Raw genomic sequence first — 15640 nt, forward strand, 5'->3', positions numbered from 1 at the left:
TTCCAAGACTTTTGCATAGTATGGTAAGTCTCAGTTTTGAATCAAACGATTCTTTAGTCACTGTATAAGTGCACCACGTAAAGTATAGACCCAGTGCATTACATGCCTAAGAGAGCAATTTGGGAAAGCCATGGCCTAAAGGTGAGAGAAGCGGTTTTAGGAGCAAAAGGTTGTTGGTTTGATTCTTGGGTTTCACGTGACATCACATCCGCCTCATTAGTTATTCAGAACTTTTGCTGGTGGTCAACCAAAGCTCAGTTGACAAAGTGTTTGTACGGAGAAGGTGCATTGCTCACTCGCATGAAAAATGCCTTACGCTTACGTTGTTTTAGGTTGTTTGAACTGATCAAATGGTGAAACTAATAAAAGTTTCTTCAGGGTTCCTCGTGAACTAATAAAAAAAAAGGGTGAACGAACACAGGATTTCATAAAAAGGCATGCAGAAAGGTGGCTTTTGAACCTCTAAGTGAAATCGAAGGGAGCCGAGTCAAAGCATGCTCGAGTTTGCAGTGATCACTTGGTGAAAGGTTTGTATTTTCCTCTCAGCTCTGTCCTTAGCATTTTCCAAGGACTTTTCTTGCTATGTGTCGTTATTTTACGGTACTTTTTTTTAGTCATGAAGCGCTAAAGCTGATTCTCCAGCTGTTTCTTTGTTTCCGCCTCACCAAGTCCATATGCATGAAGGTCGCGACAAAATTCTTCCCCAGCTGTACAGTTACAATGCGCCGTGATCACTTCTCCGTCTTGTTTAACTAAGAAACAGGTGTTTTAAAGGGGTTTCTGATGATCTTTGTGAATGATTTACCTGAGAGATCAGGGCCAGCACAAGTGAGAATCAAGCCAACTGTTTGTTTACACTTTAACTTTCAGCGCTTCATTGTAAAGATGCGAACAAAAAGCTTAAAAAAACATTCTTACACGGGCAAAAACAATACAGGATTTATTCGGCAGCAACTTGATCCCGAGGTCCTTTACCCAGCCACATACAAAAAAGTTGTAAGCCTCCATACTCTCATCTGTTTTGCAGTGTAGAAGGACGTCTGGAACACCAGATGGTTGGAGATGTCGGGGAACTCGAGTGAAGGGTAGTTTTCAAAATCGTATGACAAATCCTTCTTTCCCAGACTGTAGGGGTCGATTCCATTGCACACAGCAATCTTCTGAATAGATCTAAAGCCAGCAGTGGCTCTAGATTATGAGCGTACTCTGATAAGTCATCGCTAGTTGTTTGCACTACGGCAGCTGTTTTGGTTTGCTAGACCACCAGCAGTTTTACTGGAAGTGAAATCGCTAAGACAAGTAATGTGATTTGAAACTCAAGAATTCTCTGGACCAGCAGGAATGGCTGAAGTGTCCTTGAGCAAGGCACCTAACCCCTAACTGCTCTACGGACTGCTCTGGGTATGTTGGTCTGCGTAAGTGCGTCTGCTAAATGCCTGTAATGTAATGTAATTTGAGATTTGGGCCAGTGGGTACCACTGTTGGTGCAGCATATTGGTAGTCAGCCACCTTTCCCAAATTGCACCTCACCATTGTTGTGCCGACATATGGTGCCAGCATTGGTCTGATATATACGTAATTATGTCCAGTGGGCCACCACACTTTCAGCCAACACTTTCAGTGCAAACATTAAACTCCAGCCTATATTACATTACAGGCATTTAACAGATGCTTTTATTCAGAATGATGTACAACATACCCAGGGCAGCCTGGGGAGCAGTTGCGGGTTAGGTGCCTTGCTCAAGGGCACTTAAGCCATTCCTGCTGGTCCAGGGAATTGAACTGGTGACCTTTTGGTCCTAAAGCTGCTTCTCTAACCATTATGCCATGATTTCCTCGTGAACCTTTAAATCTACCTTGCCAGTACTGAGCCAATATCAGCCATTTTGTTGACCCAATGTAGTTTTGTCCACTGGGACAATATTAGGCTTCCAGGGCCAACAGAGCCACCAAGGTACCTGCACCGAAAAATAAACCCATTTTGCGCAAATGCGTTTTGACTCCCGTGTATTGTCGCACTGTATCACATAAAGCACTGCTTTAAAATTCTTTTCTCTTCCCGCTCAGTTAAGTTCCACTTTAGTGCGTAGCCCTTTTGCTCTTTTGTGGCCAGTGTCAAAGGTCAGCATGATGTAGAGTTGTTGATAGGCTTCCTGTATCTTGATTGACTCGCTGCTCCGGACACCACGATGTAGCCAGATGTACAAAACATTGTTGAAAAATGGCGGCGTGCAAAGCCAGTGGTTGTAAAAACAATGAACATAACGGAAATCTTTTTTTTTTCTTTTTTTTTCCATTGTTCCATTGCTGACAACTGAGCAACATCAAGAACTTGCTAAACAGTGGTGACACAACTTGAACAGGTCACACTTTAGAAACACACTGCTTTGTTAGAAATTCTGTTGTTTGTGAGGACCATTTTGAGCCCAATTGCTTTGAAAGGAATCTACAGGCTTGGGCTACACAGGTTGTGTTCGACTCAAACCCGATGCTGTGCTGACAATCTTTCAACACTGTTGACAGTAAAAGAAAGGTCTAACATTTAACTTATTACTTCACATGGAATACAAGTTAGAGAGACTGTTAAATCTAGTTCTAGGTTAAAAAAAACTGCTTTATTGGGGAAAAAAAAAGTGTTGATTGGCTGTCAAACTGTCAATGTCAAGTTATAAATTCATACTCCGCTTCGAGCTGTAACTCCCCTATATTCTGCGCCAGCGAGTGACTGTGACAATTTGCAAACAAACATGGCTGCCAGGTTTCCTTCGTTAAAAGTCGAAGATTTTGAGAGAATTTTGGCTGCCAGGTAGCTCTGTTGTATGTAAGTTGTTGATTTTAAAAGTAGCTAAGTAAATTACACAGGGAGGAGGAGGAGGATGATTATGATGATAATATTCAGCTTGACTGTGCTAGCATTGGCCTGCACTAATACTACGCTGGCTAGAAGGTAACTGGACTGCTGCGCTAACAGCACCAAGTCGCAGGTAAGCTCGCGCTGGCCTTCGAGAATGCTGATATGAAGTGTGTTTGTGTATTATTAATAATTGGCTGGCTTTGAGTGGTCTATCAGATATATTCCATTTGGCTTGCATGATATCTGATGGACCACTTGAAGCCAGCCAATATTATTTAAATAATAACGAAGAAGAAACTTCTGGAATCATGACATGTTGACTCTCAAATGAAGATATCTAGGGGGAACCCTGACTCTCTAGGGGTGTTCACATGGCAACTTTTACTCCGGTGTAGCACCGGGGCTGCCCCAGTAGAGCGTTCACATGGTACAAAGTTATACCGGTGTAGCCCTTGAAAGCTGCTTAAACCGGTGCAAATCTAACCCTGCTCGGGAGGTGGTTTAAGAAATTTACTCCGGAGTAAATGCTAGTTTGCGGGGCAGCACCGATTTATAAAATGGGACGTCTGAACGCTACAGGGGTAGACTCGCTACGGGTGAGGAGAGTTGATTACATAATTTGCATCCTGGTATTTTGCGCTTCCAAAATGGCGAATATCAAGAACAACAGAACTGCGTGTCTTCCAGTGTTGCCAGATTGGGCGGTTTTAAGTGCATTTTGGTGGATTTGAACATATTTTGGGCTGGAAAACGTCAGCAGTATCTGGCAACACTGGTGTCTTCATCCACGTTGTTTTCCCGGTGCTTGGTGATGCCATGACAACCGGGAAAAGGAAGTACATTTTCACACGTGCATATTTCATTTCCGCATTATTACTATCGTATAGCACGGTCGCAAAAACTGCTGTGTGAACGCAAGTGGGGCTGCACCGGTGCTAACACGCTTCTCTCTAGTAAGCAGTGTGACGTGTGAACGCTCCACAAAATTTACACCGGTGTAAGATATATCGCAACAAAATACATCCGTGCAGCATTGATGCAAATATGTGCTGTGTGAACACCCCTAAATCCAAGCCAGCAAAGATGGTTCCATCGGCTACGCTTAACTTCCAGTACCTGGCTAGCAATGCTTTGACGTCACAGCCCAAGCACAATATTACCGTATTTTCTGGACTATAAGCCGCTACTTTTTTCCTAGGTTTTGAACCATGCGGCTTATACAAAGGTGCGGCTATTCTGTGGATTTTTCTTCCACCGCTAGGGGCGCTCTAACCGGAAGTAGAATCAAAAATAAGATAGACGAAAAATCAATGCAAAGAAGAATTAGCAGATCTTTAGCAGATAGAACACGCACGACAAATTACTAACTGGTAATTATTTTCAAATCCAGCCAAGATGATTAAAGTGACTTGTGGTTTCAAACACAGGAGAAATGAAGGTAAATAAATACCGGTTATTTTCTCTTGGTTCTGTTCCGTTTTAATCAGCAAAGTTGCTGCCGTGTTAAAAGGCACTGTTCGGAAAGAATCTGTTCAGGTACATACATGTACATTTACAGTACAAAATCGTTCTGTACATGCAGTAAATATCTAATTTTTCAACATAGATATCTGCGGCTTATAGCCCGGTGCGGCTTGTATATCTTTTTTAAAAAATTTTTCTAAAAATAGAGCGGATGCGGCTTATATACAGGTGCGCTCTATAGTCCAGAAAATACGGTAGTTGCCCGTGTGCAATAAAGCTGACATTTTTGGGACTTTTAAGCACTTAAAGCTTGCTAATCAGGTGGTGGCATCACTTGTATGCATTATGATGATTTGGGGCTTGTGCTATCAATATCAATCATATTTAAATGCTGTACAGGTCACCTTTAAATCCATACTGGTCCAACATTAACAGGTTTATGATAAAAAAAAAAAGCCTTTGTCAATGTTGGCCTAACATTTGTCATGTTAGTCAATGGAGTTGTTTTGAAAAGGGTTGTTTTCCTTTTTTGGGGGGCAGAGTTGTTATTAAAAAAAAAAAAAAAGAGATGCATCACCACTGTTTGTCCAACATTAGTCAAAGGTTTGCAGGGTTTGGTATCAAAAATGCTCCTTTGCCAAAACTGGTACAGTGTTGGAACAGGGTTGTATAGGGAGGGCCAATATAATTGGGCAAGTGTCAGTTTGCTGTACCTAAAATATTTTGGATTGTTCACATTGATTTTCCATATTGGACAAATTCAGAAAATAGATAAAATTTTGCTTGAAAAAGCTTGCACTTGATGACTGACTTGAACCGTCAGCAAAATGCTTTTCGTGTCAAGTGTTAACCAAGCGAACAGGTTAATCAGGTCCCTAAAATGGGTATCATTCAGGAAGCGACTATGCTTACGAAGTAGGTTTCTGAATGTTGAAAAGGATGAACGTTCTTTATATCCATCCATGTATGTGCTGTCTTTCAGACTTCGAAAATATACAAGACGACAGATACGCAGATGGACGCCGCTGTCCTTGTTGAAGAAGAATCTGCCAGTGTTGGTGCTGTAGATCACACAAATTATACACAGAGTACACAAAGTTCCTCCAGCTCGGACCTCTCAGATCTCGGGCAAAAGGAGGACTGTGAGAAACCTCAGCATGAAAGTCAGGAGGCCGAAGTCAGAGATCTGGATGAGAGAGACTATCAGGTTAGCCATGAAGAACATGAAGAAAAAGAGCTTGAAAGTGAAAGGATAAGTCCCCAAGAAACAGACACAAAAGAAGAGGGTATGGCATCAAACCATGAAAACTGTGGCCAAGAACTGAAAGAGTATGAGAACATAGCTGAGGAGGAGAATAATACCATCCAGGAGGAGGAGGAAGAGAATAATACCATCCAGGAGGAGGAGGAAGAGAATAATACCATCCAGGAGGAGGAGGAAGAGAATAATACCATCCAGGAGGAGGAGGAAGAGAATAATACCATCCAGGAGGAGGAGGAAGAGAATAATACCATCCAGGAGGAGGAGGAAGAGAATAATACCACCCAGGAGGAGGAAGAGAATAATACCACCCAGGAGGAGGAAGAGGAGACGGTACCACAGGTAACTTCAGATCCAAGTCTCCAGCAGGAGCCTGATGGAGATTTGAAGGAGGAGACCCCTGAGCCCGAGTGCAGTGAATTGAGCCAGCAAGATAAAAAGCTCGATGAGAATATCATTGACGACAAGAAGAGTGAAGAAAAAGAGGTGGATGAGAAAAATATGGAAGAGATGGAGCATCAGATGGTGAAGGAGTCCTCAGATATGAAAGTAGAAATGGAGCACGAGAGTTCAGAGCAATATCAGGAACCTAAAGTCACAGAAGTGAAAGAAGAGAACAAGCAGGATGGTTTAGCTGGGACAGTTGTGCCTGAAGTAGAGGAAGTCAAGAGCGATAGCTCTGCTGCAATGGATGTCAGTTACAGAGAAGAGCAGATGCAGGTGGCTGATCCAGAAGATGCAGAGTGTTTTGTGAACGTAGGTAAGTGTTCAGACAAAAATAACAAAAAAAAAAAAAAGACCTTGTATTTTTGTTGTATTTTAACAAAAACTGTCTGTGGCTGAGTCTTGAAAGGCCATTCCAACCAGAGACGTTACCAGGTTGAATCTGCGACCGTTTGGCCTGATCAGTCAGTACTTTGGAGGATTTAATTGGTCTACGACTTCCTTCACGTGTCTAAACTCATTTTTCTTTGTTCAGTAGCCCCCAAGCAGAACTACGTCATCACTTGTTTACCGCAATGCATTATGGGGGATAGCCAGGGTCGGTAGCTGTGCAATATAGCGGATGTTAGATTAATTTTACGTGAGAGCGATGCGAGAGGAGCAATTTTGCCGTGCTCTGTCATGGAAGACAATGAAATTGGTGATTTAAAGAGGTGGAGAACATGTCAAGGGTTTACAGCAGGATCATCGGAATCCAAATCAAGCTTTGCGAGAAGGTAAGAGTCCACACTGAGTCTACCACACTGTACAACATCATCAAATCTCAGAATGTCTTATGAAAACATTTATAAATGAGCGATTAGTTAGATAAAGCTTGAGATCAGGAAACATTACAAAAAAAATCTTTGGAAACCCGCTGATCTGCCGTGTCATGTTCAGTATAAATACATTTACCCCAATAAGTGTCGCTAGTGAGGTACACTGAACATTATACACACCCGAAGAGAACCCTTGGTGGTTTGGGAGTTTTATCGGTCCGACAGGCTTCGGTACGTTGAGAGGCAAAGGCCGAAGAATCCTTCTGTGTTTTACAGGCTTTGGATTATCGCTAGTTTCAGACGATGAACAGTGTCGATTGTTATAATTTTCTGTAACCGAAGGCCGTTCCGCAGACCATCAAAATATTGCTGGGTCACAGTTTAAGTACGTCTTTTTCCCACCAGAGGAATGTAAGCTACAAACATTTGTCCATTTCGATTCAGTTCGAAGGTTTTCGTTGTGGATTAAACTTATCCATTTCTTTCTTCTCTTCTTCTCGACTGGCAGCTGATAAAAGCTCAAATGAGGTGTTCTCTTTGTTGTGGAGACACAGTAAGGCACACAGCAGTTCATTTTAGGCACGGTTAAAACCGCTTAGACACAACAATGCAGTGTTTAACAAAGGAGATGGAAACAATATGGTGGAGCTGACCCTGGGTATCACCCATAATGCATTGCGGTAAACAAGCGATGGCGTAGTCAGGGGTTAGGGTTATTTGCTTTCCCCGGGCAAGACAACTAAATAATTTCAGTTTATACACTTTCCACTGGTACCTGAGCATCTGCAGTGTACATGGTGAGAATTTCAGCTGTATTACTAATTGCATAAATAAATTCTTTCAACCCAATTTTCAGTGGTTCCTCCAAATTGGTTTTTGCATCAGCACATTTCCAGTTTTGTTCAGTGGCCAGCCATGGCCTTAAGGCCAATTTATGCTAACAACCCAGTCCTTGCAGATAGCGTCGCAGACAGTGTCTGCGTAGCCCCCCCACCTTCGCAGACGCTCTGCGCGCATCTCCCAAAAATTGTGACCACCGCAGAAGCCTCGCAGACAGCGTCGCAGACAAGAGGGCTCTGATTGGTCCAATCTACATCCGCTGTACACGCACTTCCGCTTCCCTACTTTCCTGGTTTGGTTTGTTTTCATGACCGCTATTTTTAAAAACACGAGCGAAGATGGAGCAGCACGAAGAGCGGTTGATCGAGGAAGTACGTACATCTATACGACTCCAGTTCTAGTCATTATAAGTAACCGGAGGATAAACACTCCACTAACCACACCCACCAACTACTCCTAGCGACTTCGCGCCCCCTTGCGTTGTGGCAGTGAATAACATCGCGCACGCCTATTACTCCCCGCTCAACGATAAATTACAACTGTCTGCGAAAAGCTATCTGCGAAAGCCTTGTCGCAAGAGCATGCAGAGGCCTTTAAGGTTCAACAAGCAGCCTTGGGCTCAGTGGGTCCCTGGTTTGATTCCCTGGACTGACTGAAGTGTCCTTGAGCAAGGCCCCTAACCCCCAACTACTCCCCAGGCACTGGGTGTTTATTTGTGTGTGCTCATTGTACGTCGCTCTTGATAAGAGCGTCTGCTAAATACCTGTAATGTAATGGTCATGTATTCAGAGAGTAAGCATTTGCCTTGATATTTTTTTTTTTCCTTCTCTAGTTTCAGTCGAAGCCAAAGCCGAAAGCCCGTTTGATGAACAACATTTTGAGTTGGTTTCTAAAAGCTCACCACAAGACTCATCTAAAAATGAGAATGAAACAGGTATGGAGATGATGGTCATGGTATTTTCTTGTCATGAATTCTGAAACCGCAGTTCAGAACTGCTAATGTGTAGAAGTTTGACTGCTGCTGCTTTTGTTCACACGAGTAGCTTGGCCGTGGACCTGATTTCCTCTGTACGGTGCTCTTCGCAGGGGCTGTGTTGGTCCTAGGGTTTGGTCATACAGCTGCTTGGAATTGGGCAGTTGACCTGAGGAGTCAGGGGTCAAACATCACATGAGCCATTACTGTTACGTTTATGCATCAGAGTATAGAGGATTTCGGCCTGCGTCATTGTTTCCATAGCGACAATATTTATGCCGCCATTTTGACGGTCACAAATATGGCGACTACCGGTAGCGATACACTGTTGATCATGACGAAGTCTCATTGTCGAGTATTTTATCCGGCCTAGATGATGCGAGTAAAAAGCAATATCGCCAGAAAATCAATGATGCTGGTGTACGTGATCCGTACACGTTACCAGGCTATCTTTTTCTGGCTTTGCAGCGCGGGTGATCTTCCTGACCTGCAGTCAGGCGTGTGGGAAATACCAGGGAAAAAACATAAAAGAAAAAGGATCGAGATGCAGAAAACACCTTCACTATCCAGTGACGTAGGGCATTTACAGGGCGAGCAGAGGGAGAGGTATTTGCAAAAATTGAGGTTAGCAGGCTTAGAGAACGACGTTTACCTGCTTCCACCAGGATTGTTCACTGACGTACGGAAGTACCCCAAGCCCTCGTCTTTACCTGACTTCGGCCCACATGATCTGTATACCTATGTCGTTAAAAACCAGGCTGGGTAACATGCCTACATCAGCGGGTCGTCCCTGGAGCCGGTGGTCGCCATCTTATTACAGCTAAGGTTTGTTCACATTTTCATTTACTTTCGGTCCTCAGGATAAACAAAATGTTATTAAATGTCATTGAAATAACTTCTTAGTCTGTTGAGACATGGCCCGTTATAAATTTGCTGTTACCAGGCAATGACCAAGAACTGTATTATTAGGGTCGATGTAGTTGTAGCAGTGCACTAGCAGCTAGCTGTTAGCACTAGCTAATGTCAACAACAGTTAGATTCACAGAGAACGTTTACCTGAAACTTTATGTGCAGGGAGGTGAGTTTATATGATGATCTATCATCAACTCTCTGCTGTCATATTAGCACGCCTGGAAACAGTTAAGGAGGTAGCATAATAGACTGTTTTCAGTGTATTATGTTTAAAAAAAAAAAAACCCACCTAGCTGAAGTCTCTGGTTGATTGCGATTGCTGATTGCCAAGTCCTGTGCAATCGAAACTCTCAGGCGAGTCGGGGAGGGGATACCCTGCAGAGGCTGCGCGCAGTGTGTTAGCGCGAGCATGTAGCCTATAGCAGCAGTTCTCAACCTTTTCTACTTTAAGGCCACCCGTTTTTTTTATCTTTAGGTTCATGGATTTTTTTCAACATATTTTTGATGATGTCGGTTGAAATAAAAATAAGTGTCCTTGTCCTTTTTTTTTTTTTTTTGCGCATGGCAAAATTTCAATGTCAGATTAATATGATAAAATAATTAAAATTCAAGAGACACACTTTATATATGAGTGATTCCACGCTTATGGGTACTGAAATGGGGACATGAACTTATTCACCTAAAACCATTTCTTTTTTTACCATCAGGTCACAAAACATGTAATCTTTAATGAATGATATGTTAAAAGATAACTTTAATTTTCTGAGATGTAATAAAAACACATTTATATGCCAAAGTCAAGCCTATGAGTTCCAAAATGATGTCTGTTCCATTACTTCTGTTACGATTGTCCATCTCGCGTCTGTTACAAATTAATTACAATCTAGCTCTATACCATGTTAATCTTATTGAAAGAATGTGTATGTTTATTCTACTACACATGTTTATTAATTATATTTGCTAAAACATCACCTTCCTATGTTTCAAAAAGTAATTCTACATTGTTCAAATTGAGAATATATATGTCCACAACACTTCTGTTACGTTCTGACTTTGGCATATAAATATGTTTTTATTACATCTCAGAAAATTAAAGTTATCGTTTAACATATCATTCATTAAAGATTACATGTTTTGTGACCTGATGGTAAAAAAAGAAATGGTTTTTAAAAATAAGTTCATGTCCCCATTTCAGTACCCATAAGCGTGGAATCACTCATATATATATATATATATATATATATATATATATATATATATATATATATATATTGTGTGTGTTCTTGCGTATAAGTTTATAACACGGACTAGCATTCCAGTACTTATTTCTCTGAAGGTGTGGTCATATGACCGTTGAGCTCTCATGAGCACATCGAAGGCTGATATGTTCATGCTACTTGATTCGATAGGACTCTCTGCGGCACCATCCTCTTCTAATTCCACAGTCAGATACTTGCAGCCAAAATCGCGAACTAACGTTATATGGCAGGCATATTCAGCATCGCGCTCGTTACATCACCGCCTTCTTTCTGAGAACCAAAGATCGTTTTGATCTTTTCATTGTTTACTTTCAACGCTTGAGAGACGAAATCGCCCACGTTTTGGTTAGTGAGACAGTGACTGTTTACATGCACATCCAAATCAAGCTGCTGTTGGTAATCGAGCTGAAGGTCCCAGCAGGGTTCCAGAGAAAACCAATCCTACATGCGCACAATGAAATCGGGCTATTGTGTGAGGTGCATTGTGCACCCGAGCCACAGGTGGCGCTACACGCCCCATCATGTTGGTACACCTCCGGTTGTCGTCATGAAGAAGAGCTATTCAAGACTGTAAACAAAGTTATCAGTTCCATGTTCTCCATTGCGCGTTTTTCTCCCGTCCATGAATTTTAATATATTCAACTCCTTAAGCTGAATGAGCATGAACTCTGTCTCCTCATTGCTCCAGAAGTGCACGTTTCTGCTCGCCATTTTCTCTTCTCCGTTTGTTCCTCCTGACCTCTTCTGCTGCTCGCTACTACTGTTGTCATGCCGACCGAGGCTGTTGTGTTTCCCGCTTGTGGTCTCGTCACTCGTCACTTCCGGAAGGGGCAGTAAGTAGCTCGACTAATAGCTCGATAGGGTTTACATGCACTAAGTAGCTCGGCAGAAATCGCATAATCTAGGTCGTGTAGCTCGATTCCGAGAAATCAAGTTCGGTTCAATTTTAGCCGAATTAAGGTGTATACATGGCATTTTGAACTTCGATTTCAGTCAAGCAACGGCAGAAATTCGATTCTCTCTATGTGCATGTAAACGCACTGACTGAAAAGACTTCTCTTTACCACACTTTATGCTTACGAACAGTTGAGGCGATAGCTTGGAATCCATGCTGTCAGCGTCAGCCACGGTCAGCACGAGGTTGACATTGTCGTAAAGCGGTCGTAAATACCATAAAAACATTCAAGTGAATACTCAATGTCGTAAATAGTTTCGTTTTCGGACTCGGCTGAAGTAGATATATACAACACACATTGTCGTTTGTATTTGAGATTCTAATACTTTTTACTTAAAGAAATATGACCTAGTACCAGGGATACAGTGCTGTTACAAGAAAAATATGTGACTTTTTTTTTTTTACATTTCTTTTTGTATGTTTCGGCGGTTAAAATAAAAATACGCACAGACTTTTTATTTTTCGAGCAGTACTATTTAACTGCCGTTGGCGGATCCGTGATCCGAAAAATCTAAAATGAGTCGCCTAAGGCCCACCTATTCATACTTGTAACGAGTTGAGGCCCATTTAAAAAAAAAAAAGATCTCCAATTATTTTGGCTCATCTTTTCCATCCATCCATTATCTGTAGCCACTTATCCTGTCCTACAGGGTCACAGGCAAGCTGGAGCCTATCCCAGCTGACTGTGGGCGAGAGGTGGGGTACACCAACAAGTCGCCAGGTCATTGCAGGGCTGACATACAGAGACAAACAACCATTCACATTCACACCTACGGTCAATTTAGATCCACATGCTTAACCTGCATGTCTTTGGACTGTGGGGGAAACCGGAGCACCCGGAGGAAACCCACACAGACACGGGGAGAACATGCAAACTCTACACAGAAAGGCCCTTGTCGGCTGCTGTGCTCGAATCCAGGACCTTCTTGCTGTGAGGCGACAGCGCTAACCACTACACCACCGTGCCGCCTCATCTTTTCTATTAGAATCAAATAACCTATTGTAAAGTGTATTAATGGGATGCGACATCACTCCCTGTTACAGATGGGAGCCCAGGAATGAAATAAATGCAATAAAAACAACTGTTTTTAATTGTAGGTATTGTATTTAAAACTGTATGGATGTGCCAGAAGCCAAACCATGCATGCAGGTCATTCTCAGTCAAAAGGGATTAATGATCCAAAAGTGGAGTCTGGTCCATTAACACAAGAACTTATTTTCATGTTTGTGCCCAGCAAACAAGCGAGTTATTAAAACCAAGAAGTTCACTCAAAAGAAGTGGATATAGAAACCACTCAGTGGGATTAGATCCTTACATGCTAACAAAGAAGGATTTTTCCTATAAGTTGGAAAATTATCCATCCGCTAAGTTCCCCGACATCTCAAACTACCTGGTGCTGCAGACATTGATCTACACGGGGACACAGATGAAAACCTGGAAGATCATAGAGCTGTAAAACTTTTTATATGTGACACTACAAGAAGTCATGGGGAAGTCATGGCCTAATGGTTAGAGAAACAGCTTTGGGACCAAAAGGTTGCTGGTTCGATTCCCCAGACTAGCAGGATTGACTTAAGTGCCCTTGAGCAAGGCACCTAACCCCCAACCGCTCCGGCAAGAGTGGTGGCGTACCTTGTGTCTGATTAGCCAAAGAAAAACTGATGATGTGATCATCAGTTCGGGCATTGAACCCGACCAACTGAGCTGAACACTACAAGATAGATGGTGGTAGACTGATCTAAGTGCAGGAAGAGTGTTCATTAGCGGGCGTGATATTGACAAAAATAAAACACAAACGAAAGCAAAGCAGAGTATTTAAACAGCGTTATAAACATGGCTAGAAACAAATGTGACCGTGAAATCCTTCCCAAAGCCTCTGTGAAAACAGCGTCCATATCTGTACATGCTGATTGCATTCAAATCAGTATCAGGTGTTTCCCATAACGACCGGGTCCCAGACGCATGCACAACGCTCGAGCTGCGCCAGACTCAAGTGCGTAAAGGCGTGACAGTCAAGTATTCGCCTGCTGTGTGACCACAAGTTTTAGCTCACGTGTATATCGCCATGCATCGCAACCAAAACGCCTCATTTTCATCGATAACCTATTGCAAAGCATCGCAAGCTGTAGTGTGACTGTAGCTTAATGAGGCGAATGTGACGTCGGATGCAACCCAGCAGTTGTACCCTACTACGAGTAAAGATTAGCTTACTTGGAAAAAAAATTCGTCGCCCACTGGATGGCACTTCGGGTCGTGGCCCAGTGGTTGAGAAACACTGGCCTATGGGAAATGTTAGTGTCTTGGATTAGCACAGTGTGTTAGCCTTAGCATGGAGCCTATAGGAAATTAATAATGTGTTGGATTAGCACTAATGCCATGTTTTTGAAAATCAAAAACGTTGTCTTGAGTCCTTCTTGGGTATCACCAATCCATGTGCAAAGTATGGAGTGTGTGCGTCCAGCCGTGTCGATTTACATAGATGAACAGACAGAGACAGACAGCCTTCCTTTAGTAGTATAGATGGAAGCAAATTTAATTTCATGTTTCAGGTTCACTGAATTAACCAAATAGTGCTTCCTAGTTTTCCTTAGGTTTGGCTCTTGAGGTTGTTAATAAGTCTGTATTAGATGTAGGCATTGTCATGCATGTCAGGTACGTCTAGGGCTGCTCGATTATGGAAAAAATAATAATCACGATTATTTCAGTCAATATTGAAATCACGATTATTCAAACGATTTTTTGAAACGATGCATTCTCATCTCATCTCATTATCTCTAGCCGCTTTATACTTCTACAGGGTCGCAGGCAAGCTGGAGCCTATCCCAGCTGACTACGGGTGAAAGACGGGGTACACCCTGGACAAGTCGCCAGGTCATCACAGGGCTGACACATAGACACAGACAACCATTCACACTCACATTCACACCTACGCTCAATTTAGAGTCACCAGTTAACCTAACCTGCATGTCTTTGGACTGTGGGGGAAACCGGAGCACCCGGAGGAAACCCACGCGGACACGGGGAGAACATGCAAACTCCACACAGAAAGGCCCTCGCCGGCCCCGGGGCTCGAACCCAGAACTTCTTGCTGTGAGGCGACAGCGCTAACCACTACACCACCGTAAACGATGCATTTATTCAGCATTTCTCTTTAAAACAAAAAAAACCCCTCTTTGTTATTGATCATTTACGTTCACCTTTCTTTCAAACTGAAAATATAGTCTAGAAAAACTTAAGTTTGCGATGTATAAAACAAAATAAAAAATATTCTTTTGACAGGTACATTCTATCCAGTTGTCCACAATCTCGAGAGGGCAGTGCATAACGTTTGCCAAACTCGTTTATCATTTTCTTAAAACCCCCACCCTCTACTGCATTGATAGGCTGCATGTCTTTGGCTAAATAATATCCGATGGATGCTGTGAGTGCGTTGTGCCTCTCCGAACTCGTGGCATTGTAGAGAGTGGCTGAAATGGATGGCTGCATTGCCTTGCTGGTTGTGGCGGCATCGGCTTTATCTTTTTGTTTGTTTTTTATTGTTTCATCATGAATAACTTTATGGCTCAGTTTCAGGTGGTTGAAGAGGTTTGTAGTGTTGCCAAGAGGCGCAGATATTACCTTATTGCAAATCTTACACACGATGCGTTTCTGTTCCACGTCGGATTCTTCGAATCCAAAGTGATCCCGTATTAGACGTTTTTCGTCCCTTTTTGTCGACCAACCGATTCTGCCCTCCTTCTGTCATCTTGCGAGCCTACCTCGCGCCAAACAATTCACAATCTCTCCTCCTTTCAGCTGCGTGAGTGGAGAGCCATAGAGACACACACACTGCTTCCGCCGCGTGAGTGTTGTCGGCAAG

General features: G+C 42.7%; 1 protein-coding gene across 4 annotated transcripts in view; it reads left to right on the forward strand.

The window, feature by feature from the left end:
• The window catches only part of zmym4.1 (zinc finger MYM-type containing 4, tandem duplicate 1), a 122491-nt gene that overhangs the window by 11946 nt on the left and 94905 nt on the right, over positions 1-15640 (forward strand). For all 4 annotated transcript variants that reach the window (XM_060904737.1, XM_060904738.1, XM_060904739.1 and 1 more), the window contains 2 exons: positions 5301-6339; positions 8514-8615. In XM_060904737.1, coding sequence (XP_060760720.1) covers positions 5301-6339; positions 8514-8615 — 1141 coding nt within the window. The remainder of the gene's footprint in view (positions 1-5300; positions 6340-8513; positions 8616-15640) is intronic.

This window comes from Neoarius graeffei, chromosome 22 (genome assembly GCF_027579695.1).
Source record: "Neoarius graeffei isolate fNeoGra1 chromosome 22, fNeoGra1.pri, whole genome shotgun sequence".
NCBI classification, from domain to species: Eukaryota; Metazoa; Chordata; class Actinopteri; order Siluriformes; family Ariidae; genus Neoarius; species Neoarius graeffei.